This window comes from Triplophysa rosa, linkage group LG18, assembly GCF_024868665.1.
Source record: "Triplophysa rosa linkage group LG18, Trosa_1v2, whole genome shotgun sequence".
Taxonomy (NCBI): Eukaryota; Metazoa; Chordata; class Actinopteri; order Cypriniformes; family Nemacheilidae; genus Triplophysa; species Triplophysa rosa.
Window position 1 is genome coordinate 8,464,008 of NC_079907.1, and position 27,118 is coordinate 8,491,125.

At 38.5% G+C, this 27,118-nt stretch overlaps 3 protein-coding genes across 5 annotated transcripts; 2 read left to right on the forward strand and 1 right to left on the reverse strand.

The window, feature by feature from the left end:
• Positions 1-5: 5 nt before the first annotated feature.
• On the reverse strand, positions 6-8,904 carry phkg2 (phosphorylase kinase, gamma 2 (testis)). The gene is made up of 10 exons (XM_057359141.1): positions 8,760-8,904; positions 8,375-8,478; positions 8,103-8,278; positions 7,963-8,017; positions 7,803-7,868; positions 7,301-7,464; positions 3,458-3,548; positions 3,168-3,321; positions 1,480-1,605; positions 6-1,394 (listed from the first exon to the last, which is right to left on the reverse strand). Exons 2-10 carry the CDS (start codon positions 8,467-8,469, stop codon positions 1,149-1,151), a joined length of 1,173 nt encoding a protein of 390 aa, XP_057215124.1. The 5' UTR covers positions 8,470-8,478; positions 8,760-8,904; the 3' UTR covers positions 6-1,148.
• Positions 8,905-11,858: 2,954 nt separating this feature from the next.
• On the forward strand, positions 11,859-16,846 carry LOC130569212 (uncharacterized). Of its 2 annotated transcripts, none has more exons than XM_057358701.1 (10): positions 11,859-11,993; positions 13,313-13,883; positions 13,973-14,271; positions 14,375-14,582; positions 14,669-14,761; positions 14,844-14,977; positions 15,091-15,273; positions 15,359-15,579; positions 15,684-15,902; positions 16,009-16,846. In XM_057358701.1, coding segments are annotated over exons 1-9 (1,725 nt in total). In that variant the 5' UTR covers positions 11,859-11,979; the 3' UTR covers positions 15,686-15,902; positions 16,009-16,846. The 2 variants fall into 2 exon arrangements, with proteins under 2 accessions (XP_057214684.1, XP_057214685.1); XM_057358702.1 differs by having other exon boundaries at positions 11,859-11,988.
• Positions 16,847-24,508: 7,662 nt separating this feature from the next.
• On the forward strand, positions 24,509-26,892 carry cbx1b (chromobox homolog 1b (HP1 beta homolog Drosophila)). Of its 2 annotated transcripts, XM_057358384.1 has the most exons (7): positions 24,509-24,657; positions 24,966-25,026; positions 25,124-25,190; positions 25,492-25,666; positions 26,135-26,285; positions 26,414-26,508; positions 26,651-26,892. In XM_057358384.1, the coding sequence occupies exons 3-7, from the start codon at positions 25,145-25,147 to the stop codon at positions 26,793-26,795; spliced, it is 612 nt and encodes a 203-aa protein (XP_057214367.1). In that variant the 5' UTR covers positions 24,509-24,657; positions 24,966-25,026; positions 25,124-25,144; the 3' UTR covers positions 26,796-26,892. The 2 variants fall into 2 exon arrangements, with proteins under 2 accessions (XP_057214367.1, XP_057214366.1); XM_057358383.1 differs by lacking the exon at positions 24,966-25,026.
• Positions 26,893-27,118: the final 226 nt, after the last annotated feature.

The window sequence follows — 27,118 nt, forward strand, 5'->3', positions numbered from 1 at the left end:
GTGTACATATAAATATACGTATTTAGTTACTGTTTTTAAAGAACTCATTCTGTAAGCTAAATATGCACAAAAAGTAACACAAAAGGTAAAAACACACAAAACACAGCAGTTATTATATGTATGCCTGTTGTTTAGAAACAGTACAGTACTTTGATGATGAATTAATAATGTCTAGTCAACTGTAATAAAAAGGAATATGATAAAACATATGAAGAGTAATCATTTAAAAAAAAACCTTTACATACAGTTTTGAAAGTATAATAACTCCTATATAGTATAGTATAATACCTAAGGTTATACAGCTGTACTGCAATATTTCAAGTAAACTTTCCTCTGTATTGTCCATCCATATTTTAGTCTGGAATTATTTTGATTTTATCATAATGGTATGAAGTTTTGTTTAAAAACAGTCAAAGGATGCATATGAATTGAACTAGAGATCTTAAAAAGCTCTGTCCAATCAAATAGGTAATCTTGAATGTGAGACCAACTTTTAGTAACCTGGTCCATAATCTCAGCAACAGCAGACGATAACACAAACATATTAAAACAAGAGCCTTTAAAAGCAAACCAAAAACCAATGAGTAGTTAAAGTGAGGTCACATGACATTAAATCAAAAAGCACCACCTCTTAAAGGAATGGAAAAATCTCACCCTCAGTTATAAAACCATATGACTTTCTTCTACACAAAAGGAGTTTAACCAAGCTGATTTATCTATCAAATTAAAAGTGAATATTGACCATGGCTATCAAGCAAGCTATCTGTACATTAAGCTATCATATAACCTGGAATGGTAATAGTTGAATGGAACACAATGTTTGTATGGGGCTTTTTTCGTTTTTGGTGCTTGACAGCTCATGGTCCTTATCCACTTTCACTGTATAAAGAAAGCAGCTCATTCTGATAACCTTCTTTTTTTTGGTGTTTCTTGGAAGAAAGAAAATCATATGGCATGAAGGTTTTGAATGACATGTAAATTCAGTGACGTAATTTAATGACAAAATATAAGTCTATAAATAATTTGTAAATAGTGTTTAGTTTTAAGTGCCTTTGGACGGCCTATATAATCTATTAAAAAAAAAAGAAAACCAATAAAACTGACCATGGATAAACTAAATATATTTCTAGAAACCTAAGAAATGACCTTTAGCTTTCAAGGTCTTCAAGGCCCAGCAGAACGATTTTAGCTGTGTTCTGGAACAGAGCAGCTCGGTTCTGTTGCTCTCCTTTCTTCACCCAGTGTCCATATATGCGGAAAGCACAGCCATCGATAAGCTTCCGCACACCACGCAGGGAATACGGGTCTCTTGCCAGAAGCTCCTTTGTTAGCGGTCTGGCTCGATTGTAGCGGCACTGCATTCGTATACAGGCCAAAACAGTCATGATCAAGACCTGAAAATGTAAACGATACTTGTGAAGTAGTATTGACACCAAGTACCAATTCAGCATCCAACTATTTTGTAAGAGTGAAACTCACTCTAAACGTCTTTCTGGGACTAAAGAGCCGCACTTCTTCCTTTTGGTACTGACAGAAGAAAGGATGAGCCAAAGCTTGCTCGGCCGTGAGGCGAAATGTGGGTTCAACCACTAAAAGCCTTGAGATCTAAGGGACAAGAAACTTTTTTCACAACGTGTTTAATGCATACAGGGTTAAACCTTACAGATACACAGTTTCTTGCAGTCGTTTCTTACATAAAACAAAAGCATAGATAATGAGCCTTCGTAATTTAGTTTGACAATGTTTTCAGCAACCAATAAGAGTGTACTATTCTTAGCTATGTTTAAGATATTTTACCATGTTTAAATATATTCCACTGATTTACATTGACCTTTTTCCCCCAAAATCAGCATAGAAAACCCTGTACGTTCAGGGTTCTAGACTGCGACCAAAATGCTCGCAAATGTGATCGTTTTTTATAATGTGCGAGGAAAAATTTCACAGGGTCGCATTGGTGCGAGTGCGTAAAACAAATTTTTGCCCCGCCAAAGATTTATTTAATGTTTGACTTCATTCGGTGTTGCTGAGACCGAACACCATAAAAGCATCGTGGGACAGAGCGCTCCATGTGCTTTTAAAACGCTCTCACGGAACATTGATGTCATATTCCGATCGTTCTCTGCAGCGATTAATGAAGTCGATCACATCGGTCTCTCTCCTTCACACGTTAATCAAAAGCAAGGTCGGAAGACGGAATCGATGTTTCACGTGCCGCATTTTGAGAATATTTTTACCTGAATGACAGCTGGGTGTGAATGTGCTCAAATTACAACATGTTGCCTTTTCTTCCCTGACAAGTGTTCCGCACATGCAGCCGACATAAAGGAAAAATTCTATCCAATGAAGTGTTTTCCGTGTTAACTTCTATCTTTTGCGATGTCCTAACAGCTGTAAATAACAAACAGCGCGTCAATGTCCACTAATGTCCGATTCGCGACGTAATGATTCATTTGAACCGATTCATTTTGTTGAAACAACTCATATGTCAAACACTGAACTCACAAGACTCACTGTCTAAACCCATCAAACCAGTCACTCAAAACACCTCAGAACACAATCGTGCTTAGACCATTTAACAAGAGTGGTTTGTAAGTTTTTAAAGTTTATTTATGACAATGTGTAGTAATAAAGTACATATATAATAATTTAGTTCTGAGTTACTTTTGAGTTTTGAGCTAGCTAATTTAATTTAATTTAATTTAATGTGGTAAAAATAAAGAAGGCCAGTGGCAAAAATACAGGATTGTGAAGAGTGACAGGTTGTATTTGTGTCAGATCATTTCATATCAAATATATATATATTGAATATAAAACTAAATAATTACAACTGTATAAAATAACAAATACAAAGTTTCTTTGCATTTATTGGGCTCGCAAGTGTAAAAGTGCAAATATGAAGCGGTCTATATCCAACTATTTTAAAAGACAGAGTGACAAATTAACAGCACGATTCATCAACTGAGGTCATTATGCAAGGTCATTATGATTACCATAAAAAAGGGTGCGACCAAATTGTAAGTTGGTGCGACCAACTGAGAAAGAGGGACCAGAGGGAAACCAGTGCGACCAGAGGGAAAAATGAGTCTAGAGCCCTGATATTCCGCCTGGACCTGATTATAAGTGCCTACAGCTGGCATTTAAAATGTATGCTACAAAAAGAACCTCACCAAGTCTTTGACAGTGTCCGACCTGTCGTCCCACTCCGGAGAACTAAACTGGTACCGGCCTTCCATGATCATTCTCAGCATGAGCAGCTGTTTACGATGCCAGAAAGGTGGAGATCCAGCCAGAAGTGTGAACAGGATGACACCACATGCCCACCTTTGGGGACAAAATAAAAAACAACTTTTTCACACTGCACGAATGTTGATTCATCCATTATTAAAAATCATAAGTGTTATATTGTAAAGAAAAACAGCAAGCTTAATTCCTTTCATGTGAGAGATGATGTACTTACAGGTCAACCTCTTTTCCATACCCCTCATGTGTCTCATCCATGGAGCATTTCAGAATCTCTGGTGCCAGATAGCCTGGAGTTCCACATAACTCTAAAAAAAAAAAAATTTCCACAAAGAATATATGTTTTTATTAGGGCTGTCAACGTTAACGCATGCGATTAATTTTTTCAAATTAACGCGTCAGAAAATATTTATCGCAATTAACGCAACATCCGTTTGTTTTGACATCCTTTGTCTAGCGTTACATTATGTAATAACGCTCTTATTCGTGTACAGGCTTTTAAACCACTTAAGTGCGATTTGAAACAGTTGCTTTGACGCGTTCAATGAAGATAGACAGCTTCTAAACTGTGGGACGCGGCAAAACGCAACGCGAGGTCCAGTCTGGTGTGTACAGTCATGGGCTGAAGGCTGCGTCGGTGAATCTCTGTCAGAAGGCGCATCCGTGTTAAGTTCTCTTTCGTGCTTGAATAGATAAAACCACACAAGATTTGTCAGAAAGCCCGTTTTGTCTAGCATTTTCTTAAGCACAGACTTCAAAGTGTAAAATAAAATCTTAAATGAATGCAAAGTGTTGTGAAAATGGGAGTGCGGTGACGGTCAGATCTGCGTACTGAGACAGCTCTTAAAGGGGCCACGTTCTTAAACGTGCTGCTGTGACTCCTGTCACTAATGTTAATCAAAGAACAAAATAAAAGAAGAAATCAATGTGATTTTGTAGCTTTAATGAGAATTCTTCTGCATTTAATTTATAACTTAGCATTAAAGACTGTAAAGTGTCCTTCAATTTCTGTATGTTTCCTACATGAGCTCTCAATTATACTGTTGAATGGCTATAATTCATGTTAAAATAATCAATTTAATAGAGACATCAGTTACAATACTAATATCAAAATGTTAGCTTTCATAAAATGATGCTGTTAAAGAAATATGTTGTTTCTACATCAATTTGAAGATTAAATGTGAAATTATTAAAATGTAAAAGTATATTTTAAAATATAATTGTTATGTGCGATTAATCGTGATTAATCACAGAAAAAATGTGTGATTAATCCGATTAATTTTTTTGATCGATTGACAGCACTAGTTTTTATATATAATGGGCTATATGCATGTGTGACTTCCGTGTTTCACAGAAAGAACCCTAAGCATTTTCCGGTTGGGGAGCGGATGGACCAATTTAACAATGTCATTAGTACTCTTCTGGACCTTGACAACAACTATAACCATGATGTCTATGAGGAGGCCTGGAAATCTCTCGGATGTCCCCTAAAATATCTTTCTTTGTGTTCCGAAGATGCCGGGAGGTCTTAAAACATGTTGAACGTCATGTGGGTGAGTAAAAAATAACACAATTTTGATTTTGAGGTGAACTTTTCCTTTAAAGAGTACATAACATGAGATCATGAAAATTACATTTCATGCAGTGTGTAATGTTGCCGTGTTTGAAAGTAAGCAGTCTGCCAAGTTGTAAATCCGAAGGTGAATGAATAACAAAGTTATTGGCTTGGAAAAGTTGACTCTGAATTACACAAACGAGTCGTCCCTAGTAGGGCTGCAGCTATCGATTCTTTTACTAATCGAGTATTCTACTGATTTTTCCATCGATTAATCGGGTATTCGGATAATAAGTACTTTTTCTTTATTAAAAAGCAATACTAAATATACAAGAGAAAATAAGACAGGTCTCTTAAAATGAGTAAAACAACTAATTTGTTTCCTTTTTAGAACAATTAGTTTTTATTGCTGAAATTGCATACATTAATATCTGTGAAAACTAAACCCATTTAGTACATTCCATTGCCATATTAAATTCAAAATGCAATATAATACAAATATATAAATAAGAAACATGAATAAAAATGGAAATAATAATTTCAAACAATAGCCTATGACTTTTATTTTGGCAGGTTGTCAGAGACACTTATTTTTTACTATGTCTGTTTCTTCACTCAAACAATAACATGTTTGTGAAATAAACTCTCAGAGCAACTCTGGAGGTGAAGTTTCACTCGTAAAATAGACTAAAACTAAGTAAAATATCAGTTCACCATTTCAATAAGCTATTTATAGGGCTGTGACGGTGGCAGTTTTTTACCACTGCGGTGGTAATAGATGGTGCGGTGGTTGAGAAATATATATTATTTATATAAATAATATTTATATTATTATATTTGCGTGTAGCAACCACATGACGAGTGGAAGAGAAATATAGACCTTATTTAAATACTTGAAATTGTTAAATAATTGAAATATGATTTCTGAAATAAATGAGGATGAAACATCCGTCAATGTTTAACGCGCAAATCCATCAGTGAAACGGCACACTACAGCATATAAAACATTTAAATAAACATCAGTAAATAATGAAAACTTAAATGATATAAGAAAGCTAAATACTAAATAAAAAAGCTCTTGTTGCAGTAACTTCAGTCAGTGGCGTATTAACCCTTACAGTCCTTAACAATTCCATTTGAAACAAACTGTTTGAACCTACATTGGCTTTCCTATTCAGATATAGTCCATAAAAACTTTACTTTTTCCGACTCGTTGATGTGAAATTTACTTGTTGACATTGTCCAGATTAAAATGAGTACAGCTGCACTAAATGCGCGTTCAGAAGATGTGCACAGGAGCGCAAATGAAGAGATGCTCTCCGCAACCGCGGCAAAACCTGCGCGCGCTCCGACACTAAGCAAGCGGGTCATAGCCAGTTTTGATTTTACGTATCTGTACATTTCACAACAAGATCCATTGCAAAACCCGCAGAATAACCTGGGTTTTGCCGTGCAGGCCTGCGCTCGAACGCACCAACGGAAACGTATGCCAATAATTTCTGTTAATTTAAAATCTTTTAAATAAAACCAACCACAACTGAAAGGCTACAACTAGCAATCGTTATCGCAACTCTCATATTTATTACACCTATATTTGTCAGAGTGACGTGCACTACCGCCGGTGGCAGTTAACCACAGTCATAGCACTTTACCAACGCGGTGGTGCGGTTGTTACGGCAACCGTCACAGCCCTATAAGCTATCAGTTATTTATCAGCATGAGAAATACGTGTGAGCGTGTGAACATACTAAAACGCGTGTGTCTCACGGTGAATGCATTTGCATGAGACTTGAGAGCCCTGTAACATGAATAGTTTAGCGGGCTGTGCGTCAGTAATAACGGTCCGTGGGGAAACGCAGTGCTCCGTGTGTACTGTAATTAAATGGATTAAACGAGGCTTCGAGGCAACAAAAATTGCCTCGATGATTTTTTGTATTCGAATAACTCGAGTTACTCGAGGAATCGTTTCAGCCCTAGTCCCTAGTCCGATTCGCGAACAGCCGCGGATTTACGTCACTACATATAGTCCCCGCCTACGTTTTGCTAGGACTGCCCACGAAAACTTCACTCTTCTCCCCCAAATACTGTGGCTCGTGAGCCTCATTCGCGGTAGACCAATCACAGCAGACTAGACCACCTGACCAATCACATCAGACTAGGCTAGCGGAAAGAAGGGTATTAGACAGATGAATTACAGAACAAATCATTTGAAAGTCAGTCAAGTAGCGGCACACAGCAGCGGTATATAGAAGTGCTGTTCTACCGTATTTGAAATGATACTTTCATAAGTTAACATTTCGTTATAACATTCAAATACGGTAGAACGCCACTTCTATATATCACTGCTGTGTGCTGCAATGTACAGCATCTGCTAAATTGAATTATTTTCTAATTTTTCCATTTCTCTCTGCTTTAAGTCTCCCCAACCAGAAACTGCCTGCATGCATAGAGAAAATAGAGAAAAGTTTATTTGCTGCTGTCTAAGCACAGCACTGGATCTCTCACCTCTTAGTTTTTCATTAGGCTGCAGTTGGACCGAAAAACCAAAGTCAGACAATTTAATGTGTCCCTGGTCATCTAGCAGAACATTTTCAGGTTTGAGGTCTCGATGTACAATATTTAGAGAATGCAGATACTGGACTGCCTCCAGAAGAGCACGCATCATACTCCTAAACATCAGAACATGACATCAGTAATTTTTCCGATAATGTTTTAAATTATTATGATTTGAGTTGAAGGCTTGAAATGTCCAATACTTGACATTTGATGACCAATATAAATAAGGCCTATGTATGCTTTTCCAGCAGTACGTTTCACCCCAGATAGCTCATGATGATTTTCATTTTGGTGACTATATACTATTATTCTAAAATATTAAAAAGTAATAATGAAAATGAATACGTAATGTGTGTCCTTATGACTGGTTCTGTATCCGTTATGGTTTATTTGGAATATTATAGCTACAGAAACTTAAATGGCAAAATCTAGAAGTAAACTGAAAACTTGCCTTGTCTCTTTCTCGCTGAGAGTGACTTTTTCAGTTAAGTAGTCAAAGAGTTCTCCTCTTCTCATGCTGTAGGCAATATTTACTGTTACTTTTTGTATTCGCAGTGTGAAATAAACATTTTTATCAAGAATTATACTCATCCACAAAAATCTATACTTACAGGTCAAAGACCAAAAATATGAAGGTAGTTGTCTCATAGGAATCAATAAGTGTGACTACAAAACAGGCCACAAAAAGATCACTTACTACTGAGGAGTCAAACACACTGAGAAACAAATTAGCGGCACAGTTCAAACTCACTGATGGACGGGTGACCCTTCACTAGGTTGAGCACGTGGATCTCTTTTAGTGTGGAGCTCTTCACTTCTTCCAGTTGCTGCTCTGTCATTTTCTCTTCTGTGATCTCAATGATTTTAACCGCATACTCTTGTCCTGTGTGTTTGTGTACACATCTGCGCACCACACTGCTCACACCTCTGCTCAATTTGGAACAATTTTGATACACATTTCAGGTGAACAATGCTATAATAACCAATGTCATGGCCATTCTTTTGTCCCGTACAAATACTCACCTGCCAATGACTTCTTTGGGATCGTATTTCTGATAAAATTCTTTTGCTCCCACCCAGTCGGGCAGTTCATCTCCAAGAATGAGATCACGAGTCATATTGACAGCCTAAGCAAGACAAATGACATGATTTTAGAATGTTTCAGAGAGTTTAGCATGTATGTTGTTGACTTCTGGTGTACTAGCAGTACTGATTGCTCAACCAACTAATCAATTATGTTTGTGCAAACACGGTTAAGTAACATGCGTGCAAGCAGTTTAATACATCCAAAACGAAGTAACTGGACTAAATAAACAGTCATACTGTCAGAGAAATGATTTCCCGCTATCAATGAGCTCGTGTACTTCATAACGTTAGTTAGGAAACAAAGTACATAAAGTGTACTCACAACAAGCGCCACAAATCAAATAAAGTGCATCTGACAGTTAAGTGTCCGACTGAAAACAAGTACTAAAATGTGTTGACAATATTGCCACATAACTGTCGAAAGCTTGTAGATCTGCTGCAATGTCAACAACACCACCGTCGACGTCTCTATCTCGTCGTTGCAATGACACCTGCTAAACACACGCTATTCATCACTGCCACCCACAGGACGGAGCGGGTAATAGGAAAAACGTCTCCAGTTACTTACAGCAAATTATGGAAGCCCATTTCCGCCACGTGATAAGAAATCAGACTAAAAAATCATAATTATGAGATAAAAAAAATCGAAATGATGAGATAAAAAGTCATAATTATGAGATTAAAAATCATAATTATGAGAATGAAAGTCATAATTATGAGATAAAAAGTCATAATTATGAGATTGAAAGTCATAATTATGAGATAAAAAAAATCGAAAATATGAGATTAAAAATCATAATTATGAGATAAAAAGTCATAATTATGAGATTGAAAGTCATAATTATGAGATAAAAAGTCAAAATTATGACTTAACGTGCACTTGCGCAGTGCAGTCAGGACACCGCACGCTGGTGACATCCGCTGGTTAGAATGGTGTAAATGCAACTCAGTGGTTTTACAAACCAATTGCGATTGGTTATATATATATTTTAGTTATTTGTTTTCAGTTTTCAGTATTTTTTTTAAGCTTCCAGTGCAGACATCCAAATGCATCAGCAGACACATAATAATAAAACAGAGTACAAAATATATAAAAATATAAATAAAATACAATTGTAAATAGACAATTGTACAGAAGTAATATACTGTATGTAAAATAGATTGAAAATTAGCGAATATACAAATTTATTAAAAGCAATTTGTCCAGATGCTCTAGTACTCCTTCTGAAGCACCGGCCAGAGGGCAACAGTTCAAAGATGTTGTGCCCAGGGTGTATCAAGTCTGTAATGATTGCACTTTACAAGAGTGGAAAAGAAAGCACCAATGATCTTTTCAGCAATCTGGACTATCCATTCTTGTCCACTTGTGATCAACTGAGTAGACGAGGCAAACCTCAACCTTCACGTCCTTTGAGATGGTGGAGCCCAGGAACCTGAAGGACTCCACAGCCAAACAATTACAAAATGTTGTGTGTTTTGGGCCACATTCAATGTACAATGTATATGGAATCCTTTCAACAAAAGATCTATGAGCTACTGAAAAGTATTTCACTGGTTAATATCTACCAGATAACATGCCTGCTGAAGCCAACAAACTACCAGTAAAAACCCAGAGAGGTTTCTATTGTGAAACATACAGTAGTAGTAATATCATAGATTTGTGAAGCCATCTGATACTCATTATCACTCACGCCACCGCCCCGCCTTCCTGCCCCACGGCTCTCGTCCCGCCTTCCTCGCTACAAGCATATTATATCGAATGGTTGTACAACTAAAGATGTTAAAGTGACACATTACATTGTCAAACACACAGACCTGTTGTCATGATTCTGCCTCATCATGTCATGTCTTTCTTGGTCTTGAGGCAGAATCATGGCAGAGCCTCATGTTTTGTGTGGAGAGAGGCATGTTAGTGTTGGTTCTAGCATAGCATGCGCTCTCTCCAGTCTCGTCTATGGCCCCACCCCTCTCGTTTCCTCGTTTAGCTTTCTTTCAGTGTTTCATTCCCGACACCTGTCCCTTGTTAATTATCCTTTGATAGTTCCCCTATTTAATGCCCTTGTGTCTGCTGTCCTGTGCTCGTTCGTTGTGCTTGTTTGCTTGGTGTCCATCATATACTCTGTCTGGTTCAGTATTGTCTTTGCCAAGTTTACCTTGTCGTGTTCCTGCCTTGTATCAGTTAACCTTTCTTTCTGTTTTGCCCCCTTGAGGGAAGTTTTTGTTTTACATTTGTTTAGTAGCCTTTCTGTTCCGTTACCGTTTACCCCCACCATTGATCTTTATTTTGCCAATTGAAGTTTCATGTTTCGCTAACACTGCCTGCGCTTGGGTTCTTCCTGCAAATCCGTGACATAACGAACAAGCCAAAATAGAACCCAGCAGGCAGTAATGGAATGTGCTCGATCTTGCCAGACTCACCTCCTGTTTGGCATTCGCCAGAGAGACCCGGACATACTGGGGTTCACTGGGGAGTTTTTGAATGCTGCAAGGGTGACGGACTTTAATGAGGCGGAACTCAAGGTGGTGTTCAACGGCTGCCTCACAGAGCCTCTCTCACAGTCGGAGATGAGGTTGGTGAGACCCCTGGGCTTCGAGGACATGGTAAGGTTTGCCATGAACCGGCCTGAGCCCAGGGTCTCAGCCCAACCCTACTCTCCGACTCCGTTGGTCGTGATCCCGGAGGATCGCGTCCTGTCGATCGCAGCCTTGGGCATCACTGCACCATCCGCCTCAGTCTTCTGCTTCGGTAGTCCATCTTTTTTGTTATGGGTTTAGTTGATTTCCATTTCTTCCTGTAGGTCGGTATAAGATGAATCAGGTAGTGATCAGAGAGTCCCAAAACTGCCCGTGGGACAGAGTGATATGCATCTTTTATCGTGGTGTAACAGTGGTCAAGTATATTACTGTCTCTTGTAGGACATGTAACGTGCTTTCTGTATTTTGGCAGTTCACGGGAGATAGTTGCTTTATTAAAGTCACCAAGAATGATTATAACAAACTCCGGGTGTTGTTGCTCTGTGTCTGCAATCTGATCAGCCAGCTGTTGTGAAACGTCAGGTGAAGCGGCGGAAGTAGTGTACTGCACTAACTGCAGCGTTGAATAACTTGGAAAATGAGACTGATTCATATTATGAATTGTAATACTGTTGGTTTCATGTGGTAATCAATTAAAAAATAATTTCAAAACTGATTAGCAACACCTAAGCAATGAAGAATGATCCAAATGGGAATGAAAGAATGTAAGATTAAAAGTATATGAATATGGGTTAGAGAGTTTATTTCTTTATCTCAAAAGGACTGGTTTGATTTTTTTATGTGTTTGTTAATAAAGGGGGTTGGTCCACACTCCAACACAGTAGGTGGCGATAATGCACCTTAAAGTTAGTGCTACCAGCCATAAACCAAAAAGCAGACAAAGAAGATGAACAATACTGTTAGTTGCTGGCTACACTTACAACCAGGCGAAACTCTCTTATATCACGTCGGGACAATCTGTTGGAATTACGTTTTACACACCACGTGGACTACATTTCTCATCTGATATGTTTGATGTAAAGTATGTGTTTCTTCCACTTATCATCTTATAAACAAAACGTAGAGTGTTAAAAATGTAGAAAGGCAGCTTTTGCACGTGATCTTTAGTTGAAATTTTATCAGATTAATGGCCATCTGACGATAGAGCATGCAGCTTTATGATATGTGCACGCAGCCTGTGTAACTTTTTAACGCCTGCAGTTCGCTTTCAAATACAAAAAATATATATTTACCACATCTTTAAATAGCACACAATCGACATCATGTAAAGAAAACCCTGCATAATTTTCAAAATTGCTCAGTGGTTTACTGTCACAACAACTGAATCAATAAAGTTGCTAAATATCCGACGTCGAGTATTAAAATCATCATCCCATTTCTCTATAAAGTAGTGGACAGAATGCTGATGTAGTTTATAAGTGCTGTCCGTGTGTGAGTTCACAAATACAACGCTAATGGCCGTTTTTTACCAAGAACTTCGCCTTTAAGGCACACCCCGAGTTGATAAAGCGGCCGCGAAGTGACCTCGCGTGTGCATTAACTTTCGAATATTTGAACGGACTGGAGTCAATTATTCCGCTTATACCACAATTACCACACCACAGGACATTGTTCAAATGTTTAATTTCAACGTTTGTCATGTTATCGTCTTTAAAATGCTGTTGATGGTAGGACTACTTTCTTGCGCATCTCATTTCAAGCGTCCGTTAAAGCGAACGGACTCGGAAGCTTGAGCCACGTGGTGGGTGGGTGAGAGAGAGAGAAATCACTCAAACTTTTGAAAGAATAGGTCTATCAAAATATATTTGTTATCAGTTATAAGAAGCATGAAGAGGATAACGAACCAGTAGGCTATTAGTGTTTATTAATTCATTTTTTTTATTTAGTTATTTTATATTTTCGATTTCAGTATATGTATTTCTATATTGTGTTTGAAATTCTCTGTTTATTGAAACGAAACTGTGCACGCGTTTCCATTAACAGTAAAGTTTGACATAAACGTCAGATCAAGAGCAAGGTGCTGTGCGAGGTGATGGCCTAGGCTACACTATAACGGCTACACTATAACATTTCGGTTATTTAAACTTGGTGAAGGGATGTGTAACCGTAATGCGGTCGGCAGACATGGAACACCTTCATAGGTGTGCATTTACCTAAATAAAGTTTGTCAACAAATCAGATTTTTAGCATTCAACAGCCCTGTGGTATAATCTTAGATAAGACCACAAGTTATGTCGGTTAACTTATTTTTATTGTGTGTTTTGCTGTATGATATTTTTATTTACAAATGTAAATGTATAATGTTTGCAGTCATTTCAACCATTTCTTTGTGTCTTGCAGAGCTGCTGAGCGCAACGACGTGTACTGTTTGCTGTGCCACAAGCCACAGGACAACCTCCCTGTTCACCTGGCCAGGGAGTGCATGAAGAAAAGCACACCAGAAGAAAGAGCGCCTGAGGTGCAGAAGGCCAGGGCTTCCAACAGAGACTGGATCCGCAGCAACAGGACCTGGGATTATAAGCAGCTATGTGAGCTCCTGTCTGATAGACGCTCGCGGATCACCATGGTGAAGGAGCTTCTCCGGCGTGGTTTTTTCATCAAGAACCAGCCCCAGGAGTCTGACGTGACGCTAGACCCTGACGATAACTCTGCCACCACTGCCCCTGCCACCACTACGATGACCACCACTGCTGCCGCTGCCAGATCTGCCACATCTTCAACACGAGAGGCTGACTATTCATCGTCTTCATGTGTATCTGATGAGGAAGACGGCAGAACAAAGTCCTCCTCTGTGTGGATGAAGATGAAAGGGGCAGGTCTGCATCAAAAGTTCCCTTCTCAGGCCAAGCTCCTAGTGGACTTTAAAAAGTACCTGACTGAGGCACTGAGGGTTCCACACTGGCAACAGCAGGTAAGATCTCTTTACATCTTTTCGGCAGTGTTTCATAGGTCTTTTCTTCTTTCCTGGTCTTGATGTTAACTCTTCATTCTTCTTCAAAGGTGGACAACGTGTCTCGCTTTTTGCGGTACATGCAGCCCACTGGGGACGAGCCGACTCTGGACTTCCTGTCCAAAAGCACAGAGACCGAGGAGTTTGTGAAGACCCTTCAGCACACTAAGATGAATGCAGCCACCATCCTTAAATATTTCAAGAGCATTTACAAGTTCTTGGAATACCTGTTGACAAGGGTGGATCTTCAAAGAGCAGACTCACAGCTTCAGAGCAGCTGCAAGAACTACCGGCAACTGCTGAACACTCTGCGGAAGACCGTATACAGTAACAAGACGTGTGATACCAGGTTAATGGATTAAACATTTGTTTTGCCTAGTCTCTTTTTACTTAATGTGTTCCTTCCTCACATAATCACCAGACTTGTGTCTTGTTTGTTACGCTTAATCTAGACACAGACAGGATGTTGATGGAGTGCCCAGCATTACAGATTGCCAGAGGATTTTGAGAGTGGCAGAGCCAGACTTCTTGAGGATCAATGGGAATCTGCAGAATGGATTAGCGCTCTCAAATACAGAGAAGACGATGTACCGCTACTACTGTGAAGCGCTCTTGGTCTTCTGCCACATGCAGCGTCCTCAAGCTGTGGAAAACTTGACAGTAAGTGCATCAGTTTTGTACATTGTGATCAGTTTGAACATGTGCTTCATATGCATTAGTAAATTAAACATTTTCAATGTTTCAAGGATGCAGAGTGGGTGAAGAGAATTCAACACGGTGGCAGGGTTGTGACTGGGACTTCCAGCATGCAGATTGCGTTGACGCTAGATGAGGAAGCTGTAAGTTTCGGCATGATGTAATGAGTGGATTGCTTATCACCAGTGTTGTGTGTTTAATAATTCTCTTTGTCTTTTTCCATAGTGGTTTCAGATGTACTACAAGCAGATCAGGCCTGACAGCATTCGGCATGGAAAGTTCTCCAGAGGTTTTTTCCTTTCATCGTCCGGCGAGGCTGTTCACAGCGTCTCACAAGACATGAACCACTTCCATGAATTGTATGTTTCAACATAGATCCATGTGCACGTGTTTAAATGGAAGCACTTCATGACATCCTGTCAATCGTGGTCATATCACAATTAATATTTCATGTCACATTTTCTTACTGCAGGTACAAACTCTCCACCTCAAAGAGTCAGGATGTGCGGAGGGCTGTTGAGACGGCTGCAAAAAACCTCACGGCGGACCAACAGAAGGCCATAAGGATTTACCTGGCTTGTGGCACTGCAGATTCTAAAATGCTGCAGCCTCACAAAATTGTGGACACAGCCGTGCTGCTGGATTCCTTGTCTGGGTAGGTCTCAAATAACACAGCACAAACAATTGGAAAGCTGTTCTCGTTTGACTTTTATTTTAAACCTTATTTTTCTCTTCTACAGCAAGAGTGAAGAAACTTCTGCAGCAGCTACATCTGACGTCATCATGGGGCAACACACTTTCCAGAAAGACTTTTCTGCCTTTGTGGCCAGATTCCCAGTTTCACTGGAGGGCCAGCCACCGTGCAAAAAGCAGCGGGTCGACTCTGGATATCCTGAAGACGCCACCTTTTACCTCAAGTGGCGAGCTTCCCAGTATGCGAAGCGATTGGAATATCTGATGTGTAAGTCTTAATCCATCACTGACAAACAATCAATCAAAACTAGATCATTAATTTACTGTGGCAAGTGACTTTCATGTCTAAAAATTATTTTATTCTTCCTTCAGAACACTTTACTCTTCGCAAGCCAACAGCCGCAACAGTGGCAAGGCATATTGCCAAGGAGGGTTGGAAGGCCAACTATCCGAAGCCTGAAAAGATCCAATGGTTGTGGAAACCGGCTCCCAAGCGCACCATTGAAACAGACACATTTATAATAAGATGCGTTTCTGAGCAGGTCTGGCCAGGCCTGGCCATAAAGGACTTTGGTGCTGAACAAGGTCATGGTAAGAAAACCATTTAACTGTACCAAGAGCCAAACTTAAACCATGAAATGTTTGTCTACGTGTTATGTTTATTCAGTTGCTGAAAATATTGTTTTCTTGATTCTAGGAGTGGTTGCAACCCGTCCATTTTCCAAAGACGAGATTGTGTGCGATTTCCATGGAAAGTTAATCACAGGTGCTGAGGGGGAGGCATTGCTGGAGGGCATACACAATGAGGCCATGTGCTTGTTCTTCTTCAAAGTCGGACAGCGCAGCCTGTGCATTGATGCCCAGACCGTCCCATGCGAGTGCCACCCTGGCGCAAAGACGATTGGCAGGAGGATTAATCATTCTTCTAAGAGGCCTAAAATAAAACCCTTTCAGTGCGTGTTGAAGATCAATGGAGAGGACAGGCCTGTCATTCTCTTCAAGGCGGTGCAGGACATCAGCATTGACGCACAACTGACATTTGACTACGGAGTGGGCAGAATGTATTTCAGAGAAGAAGCCCACTACCTGACATGGCTGGATAACCAGCCATTCCTAGACTTCCTTTCAAACTACACTTTCTCCCCTCCTGACAGGCTGCACGAAGGTGAATGAGTAGGTCTCACAAACCATTCGTCTTTTGCCTGCCACAAAAACCCTACACGCACTTACAGTGAGCAGACAAACTTATGCCAAGATAAGTTCAAATATTCATCTTCATGATGTCTTTTTCTGTATTCTTCTTCTGATTGTCATTTCTTTCTATATGTGATGCAATCTGGGAAGACCGTCAGATGTCGCACTGGGACATTTTTCAAGAATATATGTCAAAATGTAGGTTGGATGTTAAAATGTCAAAATTGTGTTTGCATTAAATTATTATTCTATAACATAATTTCTATCGTCTCTGAAAATGTCTTGGCAAAATTCACTTGTTTATTGCTGAAAAATGGCGGTTTGTAGTTGCAAGATGATGTTTAAGAATACAAAAAAGATCTGCATATGGTTGTTCTCCCTTTATTCATATAAAATTAAAAGTGGCAACGTTTCGATCTGAGATCTTCGTCAGGCACACACACTTGCGTACAAAGGTAACATATCAATAAATACTCAAGTTGAAGCACAGTTCTGATGGATGGACCTTTATCTCACTTCCTATATCCGGTAAGCGAAGCAGCATCGCTATTTCCAGTAGCATAGCAACACAGATAAAACTAATGGCTGAATCCGCTTACTCTTACTGCGGCACACTGCTGCTTTAAAGCTAAACATCGACCTCCTTACCTTAGTTTTCACAATTTCCTGATACAAACTTATTTGAGGAAAGCATGGGTGAGACTGATACAGTGAGATGAAGTACATTCTTTTAAAATAACATGCAAGAGTACGCTTGTTTGCAGTATGTGATTCGAAACGGAGGCCGTTTATCTCTTCAACTTGCTGAAATGTTCCTATAAATACATTTTCCATCCAAATGCATATTCTGAATGATAAATACATTTATTTCCCAACCTTCTTATTACTCTTGATCAGGCATACTGCTTCAAATACACAATATGTAACAGCGGTGATGAAATGATAGCTACATACAAATCTGCAGCTATGTGGCTGTGGCACAGCTGTAAATTGTATGAAGAACTTTCATGTTATGCAGTAGGTTCTTCCTTAGTTTTGCTTTAATAACACACACATGGCTTCACAATTAGATTGTAGGAAGTTAATTTATTCAGTACTTTCCTACAATCTAATTGTGAAGCCGCGTGTGTGACTGACACAATATATTGAAATGAAATAAAATAAAGGAACGTTGGTGTTACATATTCTCTTTGTAATATTTGACTGGGAAAGTCCTCCTATAATAAACTACAGCAGCTGGTTCTTGTTTGGTTTTCCAAGTCTTTCAGGAGGTGAGCATGCAGTCCGTAAACGTGAAGTGCAGTGTCCAGCCATCTCTGGAATAGTGTGGGAGCTGTATATTTTTGGTACTGATGTTGTTTTCACATGAAGTTTTGTTTTCCATAAAGTCCCCCAGAGCCTTTGTTATGTAGTAGAAGAACATGGCTCATTAGCAGATCGTGCAGTGATTTTCATAGCATCATCTCTAATCTAATTGACAGTGATATGGTAATGCCTGATTGGTGGATTGGTGTTAATGGGTGTCATACATTGAATCTTTCAAGCCTATTAACAAAGGAGGGTTAAGAATAGGAAAGTTTCCTCACTTGCTCCAAAACTGCTATGGTGATCTTGTCATTACATGGCTGGTAAAATTGTTCTAAAAATGTTATAAAAAGATTTTGAACCCAGCAGCGAATGAAAACCTGTTTGCCAATTTCTTTTGTTCTGCTTCATGATTCTAACCCACTGCTGTATTAGCTGCTAAATGCAATCAAACATTTAATCTCTGAGATGACCCCACAGCAAACAGGCCTGTGGTTCTTTTTCTCTCCCTCTTGCCTAGTTCATCTAATTTTTCTTTACAGACTCATCTATTTAGCAGTTAAAGGGACACTCCACCCAAAATTCTGTCATGAATTACTCAACCTCAAGTTGTTCCAAACCTGGATAAATGTCTTTGTTCTGTTGAACACAAATAAATATATTTAGAAGAATGCTAGCAACACAGCTTTTTGGAGTGGTCAAAAAATGATAGTCAAGGGTGCCCCAGAACGGATTGTTTTCCTAAATTCTTCAAAATATCTTCTTTTGTGTTTAACAGAACAAAAATATACAATCTGTTTTTCTACTACGATAGTCAATGGTGCCCCAGAAATCTCAGTTGCTAACATTCTTCTAAATATCTTTCTTTGTGTTCAACAGAACAAAGAAATTCATACAGGTTTGGAACAACTTGAGGATGAGTAATTCATGACAGAATTTTCGTTTTTGGTTGAACTTTCCCTTTAAGCATTGTGTTGCATGTTTTAGTTAGCTGGACTCACAGTTTCTTCTCAAAACCCCCATCACAAGAATACACAAAGGAATGCAAATGTGTCTGGTCACTTCTTTATTTTTGTGTTTATGTCAGCCCATGGGTGCTACAATAACTCAAAGACTGTAACTTACATTATCTGACACACCCTCCCCCAACTGACCTGCTGGCTGACGTGCCGGACCCAGATTTCTCTGACTGTTTTTTTATTTATTTAGTTGTGTGCACGTGTTTAAATGTTTTTAAATTTTGTATGATATTTTAAATAAAAATGGATCTTCACTTTTGGGCCAAAGAATGCACATTATGAGTAATGCTCACAAGGCCTACTGTGATTCATGACATAGTTGTTTAATGCACTCTAAAGTTGTGTCATGTACTGGCGCTTCAAGCTTCTTAAAAGAGGGATCATCAGAAGAAGGATCAAGCTTTTAGGGGTTGTCACTGTCCTCTATGTTTTGCATACAGTTTTACTGTTTGTTCAATGACATCCTCCTCACAGCAAGCTTTGGATGTCAGATAACATAAACATGAATACTAGAACTACACATGGACTTGAAAATTTTGTGAGTTTAGTAAAACCCCAACAAATGTGGACAAGAGACTGTGCAGAAGGAAGCACTAATGACTATAAATAAAAAGATAAGAAAAACACTGATTATGTGATGATTGCCATATTTTTACTTCGTTTTAAAGGTGACGCCGCTGCTGCTGTCACTGTCAACCTCAGACGGCTCACTCTCCTCAGTCACTGCCACAGCTGGTGCTTGTGTGGCGGTACTGGTGGAAGGCATTATCAATGAATGAATGAGGTACTTGTCAGTGCAAACGATTGTTATCAGTAAGTTGGAGTTGATGAAGTGTGGCATACAAAAATAAATTCGTGTTTTGATGAATAAAACATTAGTTTTATTATTGGGGAAATGCTCTTTATTTGAACGAGTGGTTGGCCCTTAAAAGGGCCTTTTGGTGGCTTTACCGTCGGAGTTCCAACTGCAGAGCATGCATAGCTGTTGCTGTCCCACCAAGGTGAGTCAGCAAGATGTCAGATGTCCAGCCATAGTGTGGGAGCTCTACTTTGCTACTACATAACAAATGCTCTGGGTGACTAGTGTGAAAACAACATCAGTACCCTAAATACATGGAGGCTGAGCATCTCATTATGGCTCGTTATCAGATCATGCAGTGATTTGCAGAGCATCATCTGTAACCTGTAAATGAATGGCATTAATGAATATAAATGAAATGACTGTAATACTCATGAATGGGCGATTGATATTGAACGTTTGTCAACCAATCAGATTGAAGCATTCAACAGCCCCGTGCATAACAAGCTATATTTACATATGCTGTATCGTTTTGATTTTTCTTTTATGAATGCATAAATATGCTAACATTAAGTAAATGTATCATCTGTGTATTTTGTAGATGTAATGTAAATGTTATCAAATGTAATGTAAATGTTGTAGATGGAAATCTGATTTAAAGAACAAACGTCTGTGTGTTGGAAATAAACAATGAAGGAAAGGAGCAAATTAAAAAGAGCCAATGAATGTTAAAAAAACTGTGTGCCAATATCTGAAGGGTCCCTTAAATGAACCTGTCCCTTAAAATACGGAATCGTCCCGTTTTTGAGAATGAAGGTTTGTCCCGTATTTCAGAGTTGTCAAATCAGCGTCCCATCATCCCATCCGCATTCTGCCGCTCGTCCTATTTTACTCCTGATTGGGTAATAATCGCTACCATCACTGGTTTGTTTAATACGGTCAGTTTCAGGGCCAAGCAGAGTTAGAGGAAGGCGCGGGTATCTATCTTGGCAGAGAGAGTCTCAGTCGATTTAGAACAATGGCCGATGCGGCTCCGGATACCCAGCGTCGAAACGTAATTGGATGCAAAAGTACCGAAGAGGTTTTGAGCAATTAAATACTTGGCTGGAAATTGTCTGTCAACAGCAATATTAGTCGGTGCGTGTTCTCTGTCACAGTGACGCCTCACCTTGTCATGGCTCTGCTTCATTTAGTCATGTTTTTCTTGGTCCTGTAGCAGAGTCATGACAAAGCCTTTGGTTATGTGTGGAGAGAAACATATTATTGTCCTTTTGACAATAATATACGTTCTCTCCAGTGTCTCGTCATTGGCCCCGTTCCTCTCGTTTCCTCTTTCCTTGAGTGTTTAATTACCCACACCCGCCCCGTGTCGTTATCCTTTGTCTGTCTTCCCTTTATATACCCTCATGTTTCATTGTCCTGTGCTCGTGCATTACGTTTGCGTGTGTGTTCTTGTACCGTGGTCGTGCTCACGTGTTCTTGTCCGAGATCCTGTTGCTTGCCTCGTCCGTCATTTGTGAGTTTTGTGCCCTGCCTTATTTACCCATCCGTGTTTTGTAAGACGTCGAGTTTATTTTAGTCTTTTGCCCCCACGTGGGAAGTGTTTTGTTTTGTATTCCTCCTTTTTGTTCCTAAGTTCATAGTTCGTGTTTTGTTATAGTTTTCCCCATCGTGGGTGTTTTTGTTTGTTTAATAAAATCCTTGTTAACCCCTTCACCACCGCCTGCCTGTTAGGGTTCTTTCACGCCAGTCGTGACACACCTGTCGTCATGAAAAAAAACGAATAATGATAACATCATATAAAATAAAATTGAATAAATGAAACCTGTTCTGTGCTATACATTTGTTTTCTGTATGTATTTCAAATAATTTGATCATTTTTATAGTCAAAATCGCTGAATTTGCACATTTCCTGCTCCGATAAACGGGAGAAATTCAAGAAAACGCGTGCCTATTGCTGTCTCTCTGTATGTCGCCAATATAATGTTTGCAGGCACGTTTATTATACAACCTCACTTTCAACAGTCTGGCTAATATCTTTCATGAATGTGTGTGATATAAGTAGTCTTGCTAATGGGACATAAAACTGCAGTGAAAAGGCAGAAGGTGAGGCAGACAGTTACCGTGCCGCAACTGAAGGGGGCAGATATGAGCCAAACAGTCAGGATGACTTTTACAACAAAGTGACGGAGATTTTCGTGAAGAAGGATAGGCGCATGTACTTCGTTTATAAATAAAGGTAAGACCATAAACGGTTTTCAATTGTAGACAAAAAATAGGACCAGAACAAAAAACAATTAAATATTTAAAAACTAAATTTTGACCTTAAATAGATTTTTTTTAGTTTTTCCTGTTATCCTGTTGTTGGACATCTGTATTAAAATGATTAAAGCATCAAAACGAACAGCTTTTAAACAACTAATTTTTTTTTGTTCACCACTCTTTCATTTGTATTGTAATGTATGATTATGAAATTAATTGTGAAATTGCAACAAATTTAGAACACACGAAGGGTGCAGAGCAAATGCGCTCTCTCGCCGCTATAAATTTAACGTTCTTTCTTAGCCAAATAATTACCTTACCCGTGTTTGTGCGTGTGTGCGTGTTCATGTTTGTATATCCCGGTGGGGACCTAAACCTGAATACACACCAACACATGGGGACTCGTGTCACCGTGGGGACCAAAATTGAGGTCCCCACGGGCAAAAAAGCTAATAAATTGTACAGAACAATATTTTTTACAAATCTAAAAATGCAAAAAGTGTTCTATGATCTTTAGGTTTAGGGATAGGGTTATGGATAGGGGATAGAATATACAGTTTGTACAGTATAAAAAACATTGCGCATATGGACTGCCCCACGGGGATAGTCAACCAAAGCGTGCGCGCGTGTGTGTGTAAAGTATGCTGATGAGATATAAAACATAAACAGTTTAATGTGCTGCTGGCAATTGAACAGTGAATAAACTACTATTTTGGGCTCATATATTTGTAAATCTGACTCTGTAGGAGTAAAAGTGCCTCGTACCATGAACCCCACCGCACGTCACTGCTCAGACGTGCGACAGAAATCTCCCGTCTCACAATACTTTACACCTCAAGCATCTCCCAAGGCAGATAAGATAATGTAATGACAGTTAATCACCTCAACGATTTTCTGATTATAGATTTTCTGATTTCATTACATTTTATATGCTGCCTTAAGAAATATGAATTCCTTTACATGTATTTAATTAGACGCTTTTATGGAAAGCATTTAACATTTTTTCAAAGAACAACGTTTACAAGTTATGGTATTATTTGTGGTTGAGGTGTACAGTCAGACATATTTGTAAACATCAATTAAATAAGAGAGATTTGGCCAAACTTCATTCATTTTAACAAATAAGATTTGATACTTTTTCGAGAAAGAGTCAGTGTTGCACCATTTTTTTTCCATTCAGTTCATTTTTTATACTCCTCATGAAGCATTGAGTACCAGAAAATTTTTTGGATTATTTTTAACTTTTGGATCGATTTTTGGATCGAGTCAATATTACATCCTTCAAGCAAACAGCAATGTTCTCATTTTAAAATTTAATTGGCTTAAAAGTTTCTTTAAAACATAAAAGACGTGTATTCAATATTGTCCCTTATTATTTGTTTGATAAGTTAAGAGGGTTACATTTTTTGTTACAGTGTCCTTACATAACTGGCAAACTTCCTGTTATTTTAGCTATCACAAGCAAGCGTTACTGTTTTGGTCACTTTTGTATGAGCATACAGTATTTCTTCTACCAGCAGGTATTATATTTGGAATAATGGTAATATTACTTCTTACAACAAATCATCTTACATCGAGGAATGGGTCCACCTCCAAAATATAGTAATTGTTAATGAACTCATTGACAAGAATGGGAAACTATACACTTGTATACAACTGTTTTTTTTTGTAAATGAAAAAGAGTTCAAGAAAGTAATTAAGGCCATTTCCAGTGGCATAATAACCTTAACCAAACACTCAGAGGTAGATATTAGTGATACAACATTACAAAATTCACAACTTATTGTAAATGGTCTTTCTCTGTTTGATAATCGTTTTAATAATAACTTCATTAGAAACTCCTTTAATGTTGGTTCCAATCCTACATGCAAATCAAGGTGGCACAAGCCTTACCATATTGCATGGCATATTATCTGGACAATGCCCTATAAATACAGGATATCTAACAAAATAAAAGAAACAATGTACAAAATTGTTCATAAATGGTACCCTGTAAATGTAACCATTAGTAGATTTTTGCATACATTTGTTGAGGATATTGAACACTTGTTTTATTATTGCCGTTATTCCCTTTCATTCTGGATTTATTTTTAAATGAATATGACCAAAAAATTCCCCCCTTAACGCCTTAAATTTTGAGCCATGTGATGTTTTACTTTGGCTACAGAACCCTTGTTTGTCTGACAAACAAAATTTTATTCTTAACCTTTTTAGCCAAGTTTTACATTCATAAAACCAAAATAACGCAATCAAAACCATCTTATATTACTTTCTGCCGTACAGATCTTGATAAAAAAAAACATTTTAAATGTTTATACACAGAATAAGAAACTTGAAAAAACGAAATGATTTGTTTTTCAACTTTTGTAATTTAATGCCCATTCTTTATTTTTCATTATTTTATTTATGTATTTATTTTTATTTAATTATGTTATTGTTATTAATTTTTCGTTTGTTTTATATATCCATGTTTATGGTGTCTTTATTATTGTATTAATCTCTTGATGAAAGAAGATTTGTTAATACTATATGTATTTCTGTATATTTGGAAAGAACTTTAATTAAAAAGCAAACAGCAACGTAAGAAATCACACCGGAAGTTACCGTTGTGTCTCGTTTCTAATACGGAAGTGGGCGTGAACAACTGCCACATTCAGCAGCATCATAGCACGGTCTACCTTTCGTAAATAATCACTGCTACACATTTTCTTCGTATTTAAGTACATGCAGATCAGCTTTATTTCATCTTTTTCTCGGAGACGTGCAAGTAAGTGCATTTGTTTCTGTGTCCTGGCGATATACGGGCCTATGCACATTGTGTTTATATGAGCAAATCGCAGTGATCAATATGTGCTGCGGCTGGGATGCAAGCCGATTTGACCATAGCAGACATCGAATATAGCGTGCTTGCACTCTCTCTCACAACATGGACGACCGTTTCCGTACAGTGCAAGTGCAGTGCACTGTCCCCCTGACCCATCGTATCGAGCGTAACACATGAAGAATGCTGTGCAAAATAATTTTGTGGCCTTGAGTCAAATAACGGTTTTATTGTTTGTCATATTATGCATGCAGATGTGCTGTGCAGCTGCATCACAGGGTTGAATCAACACGTGACGTTTAGATGAAATTATGAGTATATGATTACGAAATCTTTTAAATCAATATAGCTCAATATAGATAATATATTAATTTGTTTTATCGTTATTTATCCGGATTTTATATATTTCCAGCTTTTAAGAGCCCCTGGAAATATGAGCCAAACGTCAGAGTCTCCAGCCGATACTGCTGTGACTGAAGGTTTGGATTATTTGTTATAGTTTTTTATAGCATTTAAAACCATAAAACCTTTCAGTTGATTCACTTTTACTGTACACCCATAATAAGTTAATATGGAAACTTTTCTGAATCACCTAGCCATTAGATCTGTTTTCATGATTTATTTTAATTTATTTTTAAATGACTGTTGGCAAATTTCAATTTACGACAGTCTTATTGTAATCTTAAATATGGTATTTTGGTGTAAATTGTGGTATGTTGTTTTTGGACAATATGTATTTCACTGTGTTCATTTGTTTATTTCCACCTGTCATTCTTGTAGCTCCTGTTCCACAATCTGAGACCAAGCAGTCAACAACCGGGAAGAAACAAAACAAAAAGAAAGTGGACGAGGTGGTGGAGGAAGAAGAGGAGGAGTACGTTGTGGAGAAGGTCCTGGATCGGCGTGTTGTGAAGGGAAGAGTTGAATACCTTCTCAAATGGAAAGGCTTTTCTGAGTGAGTACCTGCAATTAGTTTTTCAGTTAAGTTAAAAGTGGGGTAACCGATTTCCGAATTACGCTTTAGACAACTGAGTCGGGCCGAGTACCAAAACAACCTTGTAGCCAATCAGCAGTAAAGTGCACAGTGCACAGGACGGACATTAGCCGAGCCGAGCGCTGACAAAAGCGAAAGATGGGGGTAGGGGTGTGTTTGTTTTGGTGATTTGAACATCAACAACGGCTAAGAGAAGTCGGACACACCGCCTTTAAGGATTCAGGTTTTCTTAGGTACTTAAAGGGACAGTTCACCCAAAAATGAAACAAAAAAAATGTATACATTGGAACAACTCGAAAGTGAGTAAATGATGACAGAATTTTTTATTTTGGGTGAACTGTTCCTTTAAAGTGTAACCACCAGTTGCGTTTTGTTTTGGTGTTAAAATTTGACAGTATATTTTTTTATTTTGCATGACTGGATCCTCAGTGAGGACAACACCTGGGAACCAGAGGACAACCTGGACTGTCCTGACCTCATAGCAGAATTCCTACAGTCACAGAAAACTGCCGAAACTGGAAGCAAGAGACGGGCCGACACAGACGGAGATGGAAAGGAGTCTAAAAAGCGCAAGGATGAGGTGAGTTCAAGTTCATCATTCCGTGTCTGATTGTATAAGCTGGTCAGGAAGTGTCTTTAAAAAATTTAGCACACCAAACGAAACTACATGGGCTAAAAGTGTCTTACATGCCATTTCTCTTAATTTAGCCTGAGAAACTCAGAGGTTTTGCACGTGGTTTGGATCCTGAGAGGATTATTGGTGCTACAGACTCCAGTGGAGAGCTCATGTTCCTCATGAAATGGTTTGTATAGAAATTGTCACCTGTAAAAAAAAGTGCTGGATTAGAAGGACAGTTCCTGAGCAGCAATACTGGTTAAAAAAGTCATGTCGGATAAAAAAATACAAGAATGAACGTTAATGTCTATGTATGTGTTTTGCTACAGGAAAAACTCTGATGAAGCTGATCTTGTACCAGCCAAAGAGGCGAATGTAAAGTGCCCACAAGTGGTCATTTCCTTTTACGAGGAACGCCTCACCTGGCATTCGTACCCTACTGAAGAGGAAGAAAAAAAAGATGATAAAAATTAAAATGTAAGGGACATTGGTTTTAAATTGTGGCCATCGAAATGTGTTTTTGACTAATTTCCTGTTTAAAAAAACAAAACAAATTGAGTCGAAAACTCAAGCAACAGTATAAACTGTAATCTACATAGGTTTTTAAGCATATTTTAGTTTTGGCACCATTACCGTATGTGAAAGCAAATAGAAAATTGCTTGATAGGTGACATGACTCTACCTTTAAATGTATTCATGCTTTCTTGCAACATTTTATTGACACCAAAACATTTAAATCCCATTCCCATTTAAATTTATATAATTCATTTATTGTAATTATTTCATGTGAAATTGTG

What these genes read in the sequence shown, in the direction of transcription:
- LOC130569212 (XM_057358701.1), top strand. An exon ending in AAGCTGTGGAAAACTTGACA is followed by an intron (nt 14,583 to 14,668) that starts GTAAGTGCATCA and finishes CAATGTTTCAAG; the next exon opens with GATGCAGAGTGGGTGAAGAG. An exon ending in TGACGCTAGATGAGGAAGCT is followed by an intron (nt 14,762 to 14,843) that starts GTAAGTTTCGGC and finishes CTTTTTCCATAG; the next exon opens with TGGTTTCAGATGTACTACAA.
- cbx1b (XM_057358384.1), top strand. Translation starts at nt 25,145, where the DNA reads ATGAGCCAAACGTCAGAGTCTCCAGCCGATACTGCTGTGACTGAAG. An exon ending in AAATGGAAAGGCTTTTCTGA is followed by an intron (nt 25,667 to 26,134) that starts GTGAGTACCTGC and finishes CTGGATCCTCAG; the next exon opens with TGAGGACAACACCTGGGAAC. An exon ending in CTCATGTTCCTCATGAAATG is followed by an intron (nt 26,509 to 26,650) that starts GTTTGTATAGAA and finishes GTTTTGCTACAG; the next exon opens with GAAAAACTCTGATGAAGCTG.
- phkg2 (XM_057359141.1), bottom strand. Translation starts at nt 8,469, where the DNA reads ATGACTCGTGATCTCATTCTTGGAGATGAACTGCCCGACTGGGTGGGA. An exon ending in CCCAAAGAAGTCATTGGCAG is followed by an intron (nt 8,279 to 8,374) that starts GTGAGTATTTGT and finishes CAAATTGAGCAG; the next exon opens with AGGTGTGAGCAGTGTGGTGC. An exon ending in ATATTTTTGGTCTTTGACCT is followed by an intron (nt 7,869 to 7,962) that starts GTAAGTATAGAT and finishes TATTGCCTACAG; the next exon opens with CATGAGAAGAGGAGAACTCT.